The sequence below is a fragment of the Balaenoptera musculus genome, chromosome 2 (assembly GCF_009873245.2).
Source record: "Balaenoptera musculus isolate JJ_BM4_2016_0621 chromosome 2, mBalMus1.pri.v3, whole genome shotgun sequence".
Lineage (NCBI taxonomy): Eukaryota > Metazoa > Chordata > Mammalia > Artiodactyla > Balaenopteridae > Balaenoptera > Balaenoptera musculus.
The window spans coordinates 65,409,150-65,426,462 of NC_045786.1; the positions used below are offsets into that span (position 1 = coordinate 65,409,150).

At 45.4% G+C, this 17,313-nt stretch overlaps 1 protein-coding gene across 1 annotated transcript in view; it reads right to left on the minus strand.

Annotated features, from left to right (window-relative positions):
- The window catches only part of NOX5 (NADPH oxidase 5), an 89,494-nt gene that overhangs the window by 11,956 nt on the left and 60,225 nt on the right, over nucleotides 1-17,313 (minus strand). The window contains 3 exon segments of the mRNA XM_036844275.1: nucleotides 3,787-3,997; nucleotides 8,647-8,797; nucleotides 10,186-10,309. Of these exon segments, the coding sequence (XP_036700170.1) occupies nucleotides 3,787-3,997; nucleotides 8,647-8,797; nucleotides 10,186-10,305 (482 nt within the window). The 5' untranslated portion in view covers nucleotides 10,306-10,309.

Below are 17,313 nucleotides of genomic sequence, written 5' to 3' on the forward strand. Positions count from 1 at the left end.
TATATATATGTCTATTTCTGATGTGACCAGATCAGTCCAAGGGACAGTTCCGGTCTCCCAACCAAATCCTCTGTGACCTCTTGTATCTCGAGGAGGCTAGAGAGAGGAAAGCAAAGCTAGACCTAATACTTTTGGACTGACCATGTGCCAGGTGTGTGTAGTTATTGGCTTCACATGTATTATCTCACTTACTTCCTAAAATATTAATAACTTCAAAGGTAGAGAATTATAGCTCTGTTTTACAGATGAGGACAGTGAGTGACCCGCAAGTAGTGGGGTGGGGATTAGGATCCCGAAAGCCTGTGTTCCTTCCCCTCCCTGTGCCCAGTTTAATCCAATTAGAGCAAGGGGATAAGCCAGCAAAAAAGCCAGGAGAATCTTCTAGAGCAGAACATTTTCACTCAGCAGACATAAACTACAGCCCAATGGCAGAACCCCAAATCACATGTCCATAGTATGTAGACCGTCTGGAGCTTCCTGGGCTCTGGAGTAATTTAGAGGGAACACAGTCTGAAATGAAGTTGGGAGCCCAGCATGGGACAGGCAAAGGGGCAAGGGCTGGGGCACCTCAAAGTGGCCGCTCCTGCGGACACAGGAGCTGGAGCAGGCGGACATGAGAAGCAGCAGTAGCAGCAGGGCCACACCGGCCAGGGAGGCCAAGCCGCGGACCTAGCCAATGCCAGGCCTCGTGGTGAGCAGCAGTTCCCAAAACTGGAAGGGGCTGGCCTTGGACTGAGCCCGGAGTGCTGGAGACGAGCACAAGACAAGCTCTGCCCACTGCACTTTCCCTTTGGGGTTCCCACCCCTCCCCCTTCTCTGCCCATCGGGCCGGCAGGACACACAGGGGCAGGATAACCGAGTTGTTTGGGGAAAGCCCAGGTCCCCACCCCCAGCCCCAGGCTACTCACCGAAGTTCACCACATGGGCCACGGTGTGGACGAGGGAGAGCCCGACCACCACGTAGCCCATAAGCTGGTGGAACTGGAGGTTGTGGTGCAGCGGCAGGACCTGAGCCAGCCACGTGGCCCGCAGCCACGTGAGGCAGCGCCTAAGCATCAGCACCTGGCCGGGCAAAGCGGTAGCGAGCCCCACCTGGCTCGCTCTCCGCCCTGTCCTCTGCTCCCCAGCAGCTGTTCCCCTACCCTGAGCCTGTTGTGCTCCCTAAACGGGGCCCTGTCACCACCTCCCCTGCCCCCAAGCCTCCGCTGTTCCCCTAGGTCCAAAGCTGGGGGTCTGCAAAGTAGGATCTCCAGAATTGGTGAAGAAAAAATGTTACAGAATGTCTGCTGGTATCACTTTTATCTCAACACGTGGGAAGCACATAAGCTTTTACTAATGTTTAGTATCTGTGTAGACATGGTGCCCTCATTTAGTCATATGTCAGACTGGCACCATGTCACATGTGGTTCTCGAGATGTCCTGGGGGCAGTTGGGGCTTTTCAAGGGGTTTATGATGAAGGTCCCCTCACTTGCTCGTTTACTTCAATGTATTTATGCATGCCCTGATACGTGCATTTGCAGATTACATTAACTGCTTTTAACTTAAGTAAGCTAACCACCCCTCAGAAGGGACAAGTAGCTTAAAAAGATTCCCTACAGAGAAAATGCAGATTGCAAATAGTGTTAATAAGGCAAGAGCAAGTGATCACAAAAATGAGTCACATGTCTCCCACCCCTGGTGTGAATTCTTTGTAGCCAGTAATGAGGTTATAAATAAAACCCACTCTAATAAGAAGCTGATATTGTCAGGAGGAGTATTTGGACTAGAGATGTACATCCCTGATCATTAAGAATGAACCTTGGGACTTCCTTGGCGGTCCAGTGGTTAAGACTTCGCCTTCCAATGCAAGGGGTGCGGGTTCAATCCCTGGAGCTAAGAACCCACATGCCCTGCGGCCAAAAAACCAAAACATAAAACAGAAGCAATCTTGTAAAAAATTCAGTAAAGACTTTAAAAAATGGTCCACATCAGGAAAATCTTAAAAAAAGAAAGAAAAGGATGAAGCTTGCCTTATAGTTATATTGTGCCATAAACCTATTGGCTAATGATAATAGGGCATGCATATAATTATAAGTAAGTGAGCATATACTGGGTAATTGGGAGGGGTTTTTGTTTTCTGTTTATTTTTGTTGTGTTTTATTTCATTCCAGTTGCTGAAGTGTGTCATCAAATACACTTGGAGACCTCAGTCTCTGGTCCCCAGGATCACGTTCTGGCATTCAAGACCTCTGGAAGTATTCTCTTTCTGATTGGAGCTCTGCACAGGAGCCAGCCCACCTCCTCTGGGTCCACCATAGGGTTATTGTGAGGATCAGTTGGAAAGTGCTTAGCGCTGTGACTTGTACATAGTAGCACACAAAAATGCCAGCTATGTTATTTACCTGCTGTGTGACTATGGACAGCTCACTGCCCCCTCTGAGCCTTAGTCCCCACCAGTGAGTGTTGGCCCAGTTGAGTTCTAAGGTGCCATCCTACCCTGACACTGCAGGTGTCCACATGTGGGTCATTTTGTCTAAGAGGAGCCTACATCAGTCCCCCTACCCGCTTCCCTGCGTTGTGCCCACAGAACCCACCTTGATGAAGCTGCAGTCAAAGTTGAGGCATTGGCCGCAGCCCTTGGCCACCATGACACTGGCGCCGAGGGCCTGACGCGCACTAGCTGCCAGGGCAAAGAGCAGCACATGGAGGTCCACGTAGGCGGCCAGGCAGGGCAGGTGGCTGTGATGGTTGTGCCAGTAGGCAGAGGTCAGCTGGTGAGGACGGTGTCGGGGCGGCCTGGCAGTGGAAGGAGTCAGCCAGTGGGCAGCACTGTGAGAGAGGGCCCCACTCAGAAGGCCGCGGTGTGGCGGGGACCACCAGAGTCTGAACCTAGAGACCCCATTCCCTCTGCAGCCCACTAACTCTCGGGGAGCCTCGTGGCAAACAGGCCGGCTTTCTTTTACACCAGGAAACAGAGAGGTCAAGTGACTTGCTTACAGTCACACAGCTAGATGGAACTGGGATGAATCTCTGGTCTTTCGGATGCCACACGCACGACTTTTTTTTTTTTTTAACTACCTCTCCTTACTTCCCAACTGGGGGCGGGGCGGGGGAGGTAATCGAAAAGGATGGAAGAATCTGAGACATTTTGTGATAACCCACAAGAAAGTTAGTACACAAAAAGAATGAACTACAAAACCGGCACTATTCAGAGCTTGGAGTCAGACAAACTTGGGTCTGTTGTTACACCCTTTTTATATTATTTTCTTCACAGCGCTTATCAAATTTGTACTTATCTAGTTTATGTACTTGTTTATTGGTATCAATTACCTGTCCCTCAGTCTGGAAGGTAGCCCCAGCAGAGCTCTGCCATTACTGAGAACAAGGCTTGGTACATAGTAGCTGCTCAACCAAGTTGAATAAATAACTGTCTTTGCTAACTATCTGTGTGATCCTAGGCGTGTTACCTCAGGTGAAGTAACTTTAATGTCATTTTGTAACTTCATTCCTTTTGTAACTTTAATTTCCTTTTCCATGCTATGCACTGGTATATTGGTAAAAATGCCCAGCGCTTACTATTGTGAGTTGATTCTAAAGAAACACTGTAGAAAATGGACACATGACAACAGCTGCCCTGCACTACAGACCTTTGTCCCCAAGAGAAAGCAGGCAAAGAGGGGAGGGGCTGGGCGGGGCTTATCCGGGGCGGGGCCAGGCTGAGGGATCCTTCCTGAGTTCAGGCCACACTTCGCACCTGGTGCCTAATCCCAGCACTGGCAGTGCCCCTGCACGAGACAGGGCGGTACCTGATGGTCAGGTTCTCCATGACCCCGGGGAAGCGCTGCAGCTCGTCTCGAAGCTCATCGAAGGTGATGACGCCGCTGCAGTCCTTGTCTGCCAACTTGAAGAGCGCCAGCGTCAGCTGGTCCTGCTTCTCCTCGGGCAGCGAGATGGCGCTCTCACGCAGGCACGACTGCAGCACGATGCGCAGCTCGTCCACGTTGATGGAGCCGCTCCCTGGCCCAAGTGAGGATGAAGCCGAGTGGGCGCCTGCCCCCCAGACCTCGCTCTGTACTTGCAGACTCGCCCTGCCTTGCACAACCATTGCATCAATGGTTCGTTCATCTTCATCTTTCTGCCAACCAACTCTCTTTAGGAGCATAGACCAGGCAATCGAAGGACATATGGCACCTTCCGCTCACAAACCTTCCATGGCTCCCTATTGCCGAGCTCAACAGAGATGAACATCTCCCCAAGCATGGAGAATCTTTGGCCTCAGCGCATGCCTTCCTCCAGAATCTGCAGCCTCCTCTCTAAGTACCACTCAACTTCCAAGACCATCTGCCCAGAAGATACACTTGCTTACTTAATCTATAACGAGCTATGTGCCCAGAGCTTCAATTATCCAGAGGCGAATTGTATATGAGGTGGTGGTGAAGAGGTTCCCTGTTGTTCCCCAACTTGTAGCAAAATTTGCTCATCCATGTTGTCCTGAGAGGCTGCAGCTGGGCCCTCAAGTCCAGCCTTGTGGCCTTATGTGAACATGAGTGGCTAAGAGTGATGTGAAAAGGAAGCCAGAAGTACTGTCGACCCTCCGAAAGGTTGGGTTCTGCATCCGGGGATTCCACCCGCGGTTGGTGGAATCGTCAGATGTGGAACCCACGGATACCGAGGGCCGACTGTATGACTCCATTTTATCTAAGGGACTTGAGCATACACGGATTTTGGTATCCACTGGGGTCCTGGAACCAATCAGAGAAACTACTGTATCAACTGAGATGGGATCTGGGGCACTTTTTTTTCCTGTATATATTTTCATTCTTCATGAGCCGTAGGACTCGTGATTAGTGATTTCGTGGCCTGTTTTGGATATAGACACACCTGAGGTAGCAACATGCTTCTGCCCCTTACTGTGTGATGGTGGGCTATAAGTCCTTTAGAGTATTGCACCTTACTTTGCTCATCTCTAAAATGGGGCTAATTATTCCTCCCTTTCAGAATTGGTTCAGGATAATAGATAATTAATTATAAAGCACTTAATGCAGTATATGGAAGACGGTAGTTGCATATAAATGGAGAGTCTTATTGGTATTGTGATCATCACTTGGGCCAAAGTCAAAGTCTGTAATCACGTACAGAGTCTAACATGCCACTCTCCAGCCACACCTCCCGTCCTTCAGTTTTCCTAGTCAAGAGCCAGCATGAAGCATACTTTAAAGAAAACCTTAGCAAAGCTCTGCCAAGAAACTCATGCACCCTGGACCAGCTTGCTTCCTATTGCACTCTTCAGGGTCCGTGTAGCCCCCAGGAGTGGTCTGAGACTTAGCCCATTTGAAATGACCTATGGGAGGCCTTTTCTTACTACTGACATTCTACTGGATGAGGACGTGAACCAGGTCCTGAGATAGACTATTAATCTAGGACAAGTTCAGAAGGCAATCCAGGACTATGCCCACAAGACACTGCCAGCTCCCACTAAAAATACAGAGGAAAGAGCAGTTCCTTCACAAATAAACCCCGGGGATCAAGTTCTTCTTAAAACCTGGAAAGAGGGGGTCCCCCCAAGACCAACTATTGCACAGGATGGGTTGAAGCCTTCGCCACCCGATCTGAAAGGGCTATGGAAGTCTTTAAGTCCCTTTTAAAAGAAATACTTCCTCGGTTTGGACTTCCAAAGTCCCTGCAGAGTGATAACGGGCCCTCTTTTTATAGCCAAAATCACACAGGGGTTCACAACGGCCTGTGGGTGCTCTGACCACATCCAGAGCTCCCATCCCTCCCCGCCCCCTTCACACCCTCTCATCCATTCAGCTTTATACTCTCCTTAGCCAATTTCCAATCCAGGGTTCTCCTTCACAATTATTCTTGTGCACATTTTTATTCCTTATCCCTCTGTCCTTCTATTGCACTGACCCTAAAAATATCTCATCCCTAGGTGAATCCAACTACCTGTTTTCTCCTTTCCTGCACCAGGGCAGCTAAGTGAACATTGCTGAAGAAAAGCACCCAAGAGAGCAGGAAGTGTCTGATCCCAGCCATGGCAAGGCCTTCAACTTGCCCGCAGTCCTCTCATGCTTCTCTAGCAAGGTCACGGTCCCGCTGTCTGCCGAGACCACTTCTCACCTCCATGCCCATCTAGTCCCTGCCTGGCTCTCGGAGAAAACTGGAACCCCTGGAAGCGAGTGCCCTCTAGTTCCTGCCTTGAAACTACAAACCTCCTCTCACCTGCTGCCCTCTTCCCCACCTCTGTCTGCAAGGAGGTGAGTGTGCCGCTTCCTCCTGTCACAGGCCAACCTCTCCATCGGAGGTTGTTGATAAGCCCCAGGTGTGGGCCAAGCTTGGCGGTCAGGAAGCAGTCAGTGAAGAGGGTCCCATGCAGATTGGGGTGGGGTCTGAGGAAGATGCTCAGGAAGCAGGTACAGTCAACTGCCCATGTAGTGGTGGTGGTGTGGGTCAACTTGGGAGGTGGGTTCCAAGAATGAGGTCTGGCTAGACTGTCAGGCGGGAATGGGAGGTAGAGAAGCCCCATAGGCCAGAGGGCCTTGCCCTGGAGCAGATCTGCAGCTGGGCTGAGTTTTCAGGATGCAAATCCAGCCCTGTGACTCCCCTGCTCAGTGCTCTCCAATAGCTCCCCATTGCTCGTCGTACTGAGACTCCAAACCATGGCCCCTGGGGCCTGCCCTGTCTGGCCTCACCAACCACCCCAGTCTCATTGGGTGCCTTTTTCCCACTTCAGCCTCCCTTCCTTTGATGATTCTGGGTCTTTAGACACCCTTTAAGCCACAAAGTTGCCAAAGAATGAAGGTCATTGCAGTGTCACTTACAACGCCAAAAAACGGAGGGGGGAACAATGAAATTCTCCCTTTTGGAAATGGGGTTTGAGTAAATAGTAATAAATAACAGCTGACACCTGTAAAGGTGGTACCCCGAACTAGGCACTGTCCTGAGTTTACATAAGTTAACTAATTTAATCCTCCTAGCAACCTCATGAGTATGTACTATTATGATGGTCATTATTTTTATGTGACAGGTGAAGAAATTAAAGCAGGGAGAAGTTAAGTAACTTGCCCAGGGTCACATGATTAATAACTGGTGGAGCTGAGATTTGAACCTAGGTAACCTGGCCTCAGAATCAGAGACCTTAGAGTATATACTAGATGATTCTATTTATTTGAAATTCTAGAAATGGTATGGTCATAGAAAGTGGTGGAGTGGGAGGCATTGATAGCAAAAGGGGAGGGAACATTTTAGGCTAATAAATATGTTTTCTTTCTTGATTGCAGTGGTTGTGGTTTATACAGATGTATGAATTTGTCAAAGCTCATTGAACTCCACTCTTAAAATATTGTATTAAATATTTCAATAAAGTTAATTTTACAAAAAAAAAAAAAAGAAAAGAATCAGAGATCTTAACTATTAGGCTGTGCTGCATGGAACATAGGACACAGACATACAGTGGAATATGATGCAGCCACTACAGATGAGGCTATAACAACATGGAGTTACCACTTCACACCCATTGGGATGGCTATTATCAAAAAAACAGAAAATAACAAGTGTTGGAGGAATTGGAACCCTTATGCATTGCTGGTGTGAATGTAAAATGGTATAACCACTGTGGAAAAAGAGTATGGCAGTTCCTCAAAAAAAAGAATTGCCCTGTGATACAGTAATTCCACTTCTGGGTATATGCCCAAAAGAATTGAAAGCAGGGTCTTGAAGAGATATTTGTACATCCATATTTATAGCAGCATTATTCATAATAGCCGAGAGATGGAAGCAACCCAAGTGTCCACTGAAAAATGAATGGATAAACAAAATGTGTAATATACATAAATGGATAATATTCAGTCTTAAAAAAGACTGAAAGCCTGTCAGATGGTACAACATGGGTGAACCTTGAGAACATTATGCTAAGTGAAATAAGCCAGTTACAAAAGGACAACTATTATATAATTTCACTTATATTATTTACCTACAGTAGTCAAATTCTTGGAGGAGGGGGAATAGGGAGTTATGATTAGTTGGTACAGTGTCAGTTTGGAAAAATGAAAAAAGTTCTGGAGATGGATAGTGGTGATGGTTGCCCAACAATGTGAATTTACTTGATGCTTCTGAACTATACACTTAAAAATTGGTTAAAGTGGTAAATTTAATATTATGTATATTTTACTACAATAAAAATGATATTACAAAGCAATACAGTCTTACATGAACAATTGTTTATATTGTTTAGTGAAAAAAAGCAGTGTGTATAGTATAATCCCATTTTGTTTTTTAAAAAAAGTGGATGGTGAGTGTATGCTATCAGAAGACAGTATAGAAAAATGTTATGGGTGATTTTTGTCATCGTGGGCTATTATGATGATTATTAAAAAGCAACAAAACAATTTCTTTTTTTAAACATAGAAAAGAACAAAGGAAAGTTCTGGCTTCTGCTGAGTTGAATCAAGGGCATTTGTCTCCCTGCCAGGGACCCACCTTCTCCCACAACAAAAGGGAAGCAGAGACCAGAGAGAGGGCAGGGAACCCACAGAGAGACAGAGAGAGAGAGCTGTCAGCCTCACCTGGAGAAAACAGCCCCATGCTGGGTAGTCACTGAGATAGGCTGATTCCCTTTGTCCCCCCTACTGAGTCCTGCCCCCCACCTCACAAAGGGCCCTTACCGTCAACATCATGCACCTGGAAGAGGAATTGGAGTTTGTCTGTGGGGCTGCCGTGGATGAGCAGGGTCCACGCCTCCTGCAGCTCCTGAAGCATGATGGTGCCACTTCCATCCGAGTCAAACAGAATGAAGAATCTCTTGGCGAAGAAGGACTGTGACCAGAAGGGGGCGGGAGATGGGCACAAGTATGGCCACAGGGCCCAGGCTTCGAATTCATTCACTGCATCTGCATGTGTGTGTGTACACACCGTGGGGTGGTGGGAATCAGGCAGGACCCAGGTGCCTGAACACAGTGTGTGATCTGCCCACGAGGCCACAGCAGCAGGCAGTGTCCATGGCCCATCTGGCCAGCTGAGAGCAAGTTTGGGGTCTGGTGAGAGAACTGTTCAGCTGTAGCGAGGATGGGCTTGTGTCTGGGCCTCTGGCCCCCTTCTGGCCCCCGGGCCTGGTCATTTGCATAGGCTCTCCGTCCCCACAGTCCATCGCCCCCATCAGCCTTGCAGTCCAGACCTCTGGTGGCCCCTTACTCAACATGGGAAAAGGGTCAGATCGAGGGTCCCTCGAAGGCTCCTCCCAGGTCCTGTCTCATTCCCCTTGGGGTCACCCCGAGGGATAGTGAAGCCAGGAAGGACTTAGAAAATAGATGCCACCTGAGTACCTGTGTCTTTGCCTTTACCTGTTGTTTGGGCTGCCTACAGCCTACATTTAAGTGTTCTTAACGTAGACTTGTTCTGAACAGCACCTGTTCTCAATGCCGATTTACTCACTCCATTCATCATTCATCCATTCATTCATTCAACAATCATGTCTGTGCAGCCTCTGCTTGCCAGGCCTGGTGTTAGGCACTGGGTCAGTGTCACAGATATGCCAGGCCCGGAGGCTCCCCTTGAGGCAGCGAGAGGAACCTAAGGGCTTTAGTGTCTGACCTCAGTTCACAAGCAGGAAGTCTACTATGGGCAGTCCAACCCTGCCTTGGCTTCTCGCGCCCATCGAGGACACAGGCCACCATGAGATGCCAGCCCAGAGGACACCTGGGGCGAGGCTCACTCCTTCCACCTCTCTGCTAACGTCTCCGCTGTTTGTTGGGCATGCAGGCTGTTATGGGGATGGGCAGAGGACCTATGAAACCAAGAGAGAGGACTGGGGATGGTGTGGAAGTGCAAATGGCCTTTAATAGATACAAATCATAGAAAAGCTTATTTTGTGGCAGGAGGCTTAAGTCATAGCATCACCTTTGCCCATGAGGCTAGCAGTAATTGTGAGGTCAATAATGTTTCTTAAGGTTTGACAAGCTACTGATTTCCAACTTCATGTGTTGTTTGGAAGACCCCAGGAGGCCATGGCTACCATGAGGGATGGAAGGACCCCAGTAGCAGAGACAGAAACATCCTCTGGCCCTGCTTAGAAGTGCAGCCTCAAGCCCGGAGAAACCCGGGGAGCAACTTTTCCCTCCTTGTGAGGTACTGTGTGCTGCAAAGCAGATTACTCTTCCTCTACAAAATATGAGTGCGGGGTCCCCACTTCTGGAGTGGACACTTACCTCTTTCACGTTCAGGGCTCTTTTGAGCTCTTGCAGGTTGATTTCCCTGTCTTCTCCCGCAATGGTCTCAAAATGGTGTGTCACCCACTGAAGCCACTTGGCGTCCTCCTCGGCACTCATGGTGCTGGCAGACAAAGGAGACAGGTTTGTCAGTTTGGGGTGGCCAAGGACTCAGGAGGACTCATGGTGGCCCCAGGACTTCTGTCTTCCCCCAGTTAGGGCCACGGGCCTCCCATGGGGTTGAACCAGCTTCAGGGAGGGAGCAGTGCTTTCCCACAGCTGCTTCGTTACGTCTCTAAGTCCCCATTTCTTCCTTCCATCTGGCACTGGCCGGCCCAGGCTTAAGTCTCTTTAGCTTCTAGAATGACAGGGCCCCAGTGAGATGGACCCCAGACTGTGGTCAGAGAATGGCCCACTCCAGGGGTGTTATTAACACGATGACAGTGACTGTCCCACCTCACATTTTCATGGCTCTTTACTGTTTTCAAAATCCTTCCCACGCACTATTTCCTCTGGTCTCTGTTACCAAATGTAAAATACTCAACTTTTCTGAGGCTATTTCCTCCCTATGATATTTTACAGAGAGGAAACAGGCTCAGAGCACTTGAGTTATTTAGCAGAATTTATTCAGCAGGTTAGAGACAGAGTTCAACTCTGAGGCCAGTGCTTTTTCCATCACACCCCAGAGCCTCCACCCTCTGCCTGAACACTTCAAGTACAAGCCATGCCAGGACTGAGACCTCAGGGCTTGACTCTCCAGGTCCAGGGCGTATTCTACAATGTCACAAGGGCATCAGCCATCTAAAACCCTCACAGATGGGCTAGCTATACTGTGATCGGAACAGAGGTTAGTGATGAAATGAGGATAGCACTTTCTGTGGCATCAGGACCCAGCAATACAGAATTGAGTCCATAAGTGAGAATGTGTAGCATCTTATTCTATAAATTTCCTCTGTGGGAATGGCTTTTGTCTGAATCCCATGAGTTTAATATAACCTTAAATGATTTAGCTACAATCAATCTTCATTATTTGCAGATTCCACATTTGTGAATTCACCTACTTGCTAAAATTTATTTGTAACCCTCAAATCAATACTTGCAGCATTTTTGAAGTCATTGTGGACATGGGTAAAGTGGGAATACATTTGAGTCTCCTGATGTGCATGTTCCCAGCGGAGGTCAGACAAAGCGATGATCTGCCTACTTGTCTCAGCTCTCAGACTGTAAACAAATGTCCTTCCCACCATCTATTTAGTGCTGTGTGTTTCACATTCCTGTGCTCTTCGTTGGTGTTTTGCTCTTTAAAATGGCCCCCAGGAGTAATGTTGAAGTACTGTCTAGTGTTCCTAAGCAAAAGCTAAGAGAACTCAGCACCACCAAACCAGCTCTACAACAAATGCTAAAGGAACTTCTCTAAGTGGGAAACACAAGAGAAGAAAAGGACCTACAAAAACAAACCCTCCAAAATTAAGAAAATGGTAATAGGAACATACATATCAATAATTACCTTAAACGTGAATGGATTAAATGCTCCAACCAAAAGACACAGGCTTGCTGAATGGATACAAAAACAAGACCCATATACATGCTGTCTACAAGAGACCCACTTCAGACCTAGGGACACATACAGACTGAAAGTGAGGGGATGGAAAAAGATATTCCATGCCAATGGAAATCAAAAGAAAGCTGGAGTAGCAATACGCAGATAAAATAGACGTTAAAATAAAGAATGTTACAAGAGACAAGGAAGGACACTACGTAATGATCAAGGGATCAATCCAAGAAGAAGATATAACAATTATAAATATATATGCACTCAACATAAGAGCACCTCAATACATAAGGCAACTGCTAACAGCTCTAAAAGAGGAAATCAACAGTAACACAATAATAGTGGGGGACTTTAACACCTCACTTACACCAATGGACAGATCATCCAGACAGAAAATTAATAAGGAAACACAAGCTTTAAATGACACAATAGACCAGATAGATTTAATTGATATTTATAGGACATTCCAACCAAAAACAGCAGATTACACTTTCTTCTCAAGTGTGCATGGAACATTCTCCAGGATAGATCACATCTTGGGTCACAAATCAAGCCTCAGTAAATTTAAGAAAATTGAAATCATACCAAGCATCTTTTCTGACCACAACGCTATGAGATTAGAAATCAATTACAGGGAAAAAAAGGAAAAAACAAACACATGGAGGCTAAACAATACATTACTAAATAACCAAGAGATCACTAAAGAAATCAAAACATACCTAGAGACAAATGACAAAGAAAAACACGACGATCCAAAACTTATCGGATGCATCAAAAGCAGTTCTAAGAGGAAAGTTTATAGCTATACAAGCCTACCCCAAGAAACAAAAAAATCTCAAATAAACAATCTAACGTTACACCTAAAGGAACTAGAGAAAGAAGAACAAACAGAACCCAAAGTTAGCAGAAGGAAAGAAATCTAAAGATCAGAGCAGAAATAAATGAAATAGAAACAAAGAAAACAATAGCAAAGATCAATAAAACTAAAAGCTGGTTCTTTGAGAAGATAAACAAAATTGATAAACCATTAGCCAGACTCATCAAGAAAAAGAGGGAGAGGACTCAAATCAATAAAATTAGAAATGAAAAAGAAGAAGTTACAACAGACACTGCAGAAATATAAAGCATCCTAAGAGACTACTACAAGCAACTCTATGCCAATAATATGGACGACCTGGAAGAAATGGACAAATTCTTAGAAAGGTATAACCTTCCACGACTGAACCAGGAAGAAATAGAAAATATGAACAGACCAATCACAAGGAATGAAATTGAAACTGTGATTAAAAATCTTCTAACAAACAAAAGTCCTGGACCAGATGGCTTCACAGGTGAATTCTATCAAACATTTAGAGAAGAGCTAACACCCGTCCTTCTCAAACTCTTCCAAAAAATTGTGGAGGAAGGAAAACTCCCAAACTCATTCTATGAGGCCACCATCACCCTGATACCAAAACCAGACAAAGATACTACAAAAAAAGAAAATTACAGACCGATATCACTGATGAATATAAATGCAAAAATCCTCAGCAAAATACTAGCAAACAGAATCCAACAACACATTAAAAGGATCATACACCATGATCAAGTGGGATTTATCCCAGAGATGCAAGGATTCTTCAATATACGCAAATCAATCAATGTGATACACCATACTAACAAATTGAAGAGTAAAAACCATATGATCATCTCAATAGATGTAGAAAAAGCTTTTGACAAAATTCAACACCCATTTATGATAAAAACTCTCCAGAAACTGGGCATAGAGGGAACCTAGTTCAACATAATAAAGGCCATATATGACAAACCCACAGCAAACATCATTCTCAATGGTGAAAAACTGAAAGCATTTCCTCTAAAATCAGGAACAAGACAAGGATGTCCACTCTCATCACTATTATTCAACATAGTTTTGGAAGTCCTAGCCATGGCAATCAGAGAAGGAAAAGAAATAAAAGGAATACGAATTGGAAAAGAAGAAGTAAAACTCTCACTGTTCACAGATGACATGATACTATACATAGAAAATCCTAAAGATGCCACCAGAAAACTACTAGAGCTAATCAATGAATTTGGTAAAGTTGCAGGATACAAAATTCATGCACAGAAATCTCTTGCATTCCTATACACTAATGATGAAAAATCTGAAAGAGAAATTAAGGAAACACTCCCAGTTACCACTGCAACAAAATAATAAAATACTTAGGGAGACAAAAGACCTGTATGCAGAAAACTATAAGACACTGATGAAAGAAATTAAAGATGATACCAACAGATGGAGAGATATACCATATTCTTGGATTGGAAGAATCAATATTGTGAAAATGACTATACTCTCCAAAGCAGTCTACAGATTCAATGCAATCCCTATCAAATTACCAATGGCATTTTTTACAGAACTAGAACAAAAAATCTTAAAATTTGTATGGAGACATAAAAGACCCCGAATAGCCAATGCAGTGTTGAGGGAAAAAAAAAGGAGCTGGAGGAATCAAACTCCCTGACTTCAGACTATACTACAAATCTACAGTCATCAAGACAATATGGTATTGGCACAAAAACAGAAATATAGATCAATGGAACAGGATAGAAAGCCCAGAGATAAACCCACACACCTATGGTCAACTAATCTATGACAAAGGAGGCAAGGATATACAATGGAGAAAAGACAGCCTCTTCAATAAGTGGTGCTGGGAAAACTGGACAACTACATGTAAAAGAATGAAATTAGAACACTCTCTAACACCATACACAAAAATAAACTCAAAATGGATTAGAGACCTAAATGTAAGACTGGACACTATAAAAATCTTAGAGGAAAACATAGGAAGAACACTCTTTGACATAAATCATAGCAAGATCTTTTTTGATCCACCTCCTAGAGTAATGGAAATAAAAACAAAAATAAACAAATGGGACCTAATGAAACTTAAAAGCTTTTGCACAGCAAAGGAAACCATAAACAAGATGAAAAGACAACACTCAGAATGGGAGAAAATATTTGCAAATGAATCATCGGACAAAGGATTAATCTCCAAAATATATAAACAGCTCATGCAGCTCAATATTGAAAAAGCAAATAACCCAATCCAAAAATGGGCAGAAGACCTAGATAGACATTTCTCCATAGAAGACATACAGATGGGCACGAAGCACATGAAAAGCTGCTCAACATCACTAATTATTAGAGAAATGCAAATCAAAACTACAGTGAGATATCACCTCACACAGGTCAGAACGGCCATCATCAAAAAATCTACAAACAATACATGCTGGAGAGGGTGTGGAGAAAAGGGAACCTTCCTGCACTGTTGGTGGGAATGTAAATTGATACAGCCACTATGGAGAACAGTATGGAGATTCCTTAAAAAACTAAAAATAGAACTACCATATGACCCAGCAATCCCACTACTGGGCATATACCCTGAGAAAACCATAATTCAAAAAGATACACATACCACAATGTTCATTGCAGCACTATTTACAATAGCCAGGACAGGGAAGAAGCCTAAATGTCCCCAATAATATAGTTGCGTGATTACAAAATTGTAAACATTAAGTGTAGAGAATTAGAAAAATACCTAAAAGCAAACACACACACTTTAAAAAAGATTTTTAAAAAATCACTATAATCTACCTACCCAAATAAAATCACTGCTAATGTTGGGCATTTATTTCTAGTCACATGCAGAAGGTAGCCCAGCCTGGGATTCAGAGGGGGGTTGTGATTGATGGACTCATTCACATGAGCTGGTTTTGAGGTAGGAGATAGATGGGCCCCTGGGCTGGACAGCTGGTATGTGTCAAGTGGAGCAAAACTGAAGCTTTGCTCTCACCCAGATGCTCCAAGGACAAAGCTAGTGGCAGAAGCTGAGCTCTGCTGCAGTAAAGAGATAAGATGACCACTCCTGAGGTCAAGGAAAACTTCCCTGTGCACATGGGCCGGAAGGCTCCTTGGGGGTCAGAAAGGGAGGGGGCGCCACCCCATAATAGGTGTGGGACATACCACCACAGTCCTCTGCGGTGGGATCCATCTTAGCAAAAAGTTGGCAGGCATGTTGGGGAGGGTCCTAGGGCAGGTCAGGTGTGGAAAAAGAAACCAGATAATTGGCCAAAGGTAAACAAAGACCCGGAAGAACTGTCCTATGTAAGTGATTTAAATCACCTCTTTCCTGCGCTCCTCCTCATTAGGAAGGACGGCCATACCCTTTCTCTCTGGGTGTGTATTTCTGCCTTGCTTCTGACAAATAAATAAACTCTTTCTCTGTGTGCTCTCCCATACATTGGTCTGTGTCTCTAATAATAAACTTTGTACCTATTTTGCAGTTTTTGCCTCCTTGAAACATTCTTGCTTTCAATGGGGGAAAGAGCCAGAGGCACTTTGCTTCTAGCCTGTAGCCCCTGGTGGACTAACGGCTTGGATTCCTGGTTTTCATCCAGGCTACCCAGGTTCAATTCCTGGGCAGGGGAACTAAGATCTCTCTCAGGACTACTCACTGCTGTCTCCTAGAAATCAGTGTCACCTGTGTGAAAGGGGCCACTGAGGAGAACATTGTTAAGTGGAGGGCTTGGGGGTGAAATCTGGAAAGAAGGAGAGGAAAGCACGGGTCCGTTCTTCAACTCTGCCCTTGAACTCTGGTCTGAGTTCTCTGAAGAGATAGGGAATGCAGGGAATTCTTTGCAGGGACTGCAGGAGACTCCGGTACTGTTTGGACTCGGGGGTCTTGAATGTTTGGAAGTCCAGGAGATCACCCCTGTACTGGGAGGTGCTAGGACAGTACAGCCAGTAGGAGGGCTGCCAGGTAGTAGACAGCTCCAGGAGCACCAGATTGGTGGAATTTGATCAGGCTGGCTCGTGAGCACATGTGAGACACCCAAGTACCTGGGGAAAATTGGGAGTAGAGTAAGCGAAGCAGTTAGCAAAAGGTGGGCATAAATGCTAATGACACTTCTTCATAGCCACAAGCCAGAGTCAGAAAAGAAGCTGAGACTTGGGACTTCTGGTTAAGATGGTATTACATTCACTCTTTGAGGCCCCCTCATCTGTACCACACACAAAGCAATGATAGATAAAAAAATTTTTTTTAGTTTAAAAGACCAACTGATCTCAAATAAGATAAACATCTCTGTTGACCAGAGATGAAGCAGAAACATGCCATGCCCCTGCTTATGGGAGAGGGCTGGAAAAAGCTGTGTCTGACCATTGCCTGGGACTGTGATTTATATTTTGTACTTAGCCTCCTAGCCAAGAGCTGGACCACAACAACTGCTGCTTGGTGACTGGACCCATGGTATCCTCAGCTCTCCCTGGATGGGAGCCCCAGGCCACCGAGGTAAGGCTAATATTGAACTGAGGGGGCCAGGAAGCTGGGTGGAAGCAACGCAGAACTTCTAGAGAAGGGCTGAACACACAACACAACACACACACACACACACCATTCAAGATGAGTCAACAAGCTGGTATTCCAAAAGACCTCAAAAGAATGACTGCAAAGAAGACAGCCAATCAAACCAATAATAGGGGGAATTCATTTTGTAAGAAGTGAAAATAATAGACATTAAGCATATTAAGAATT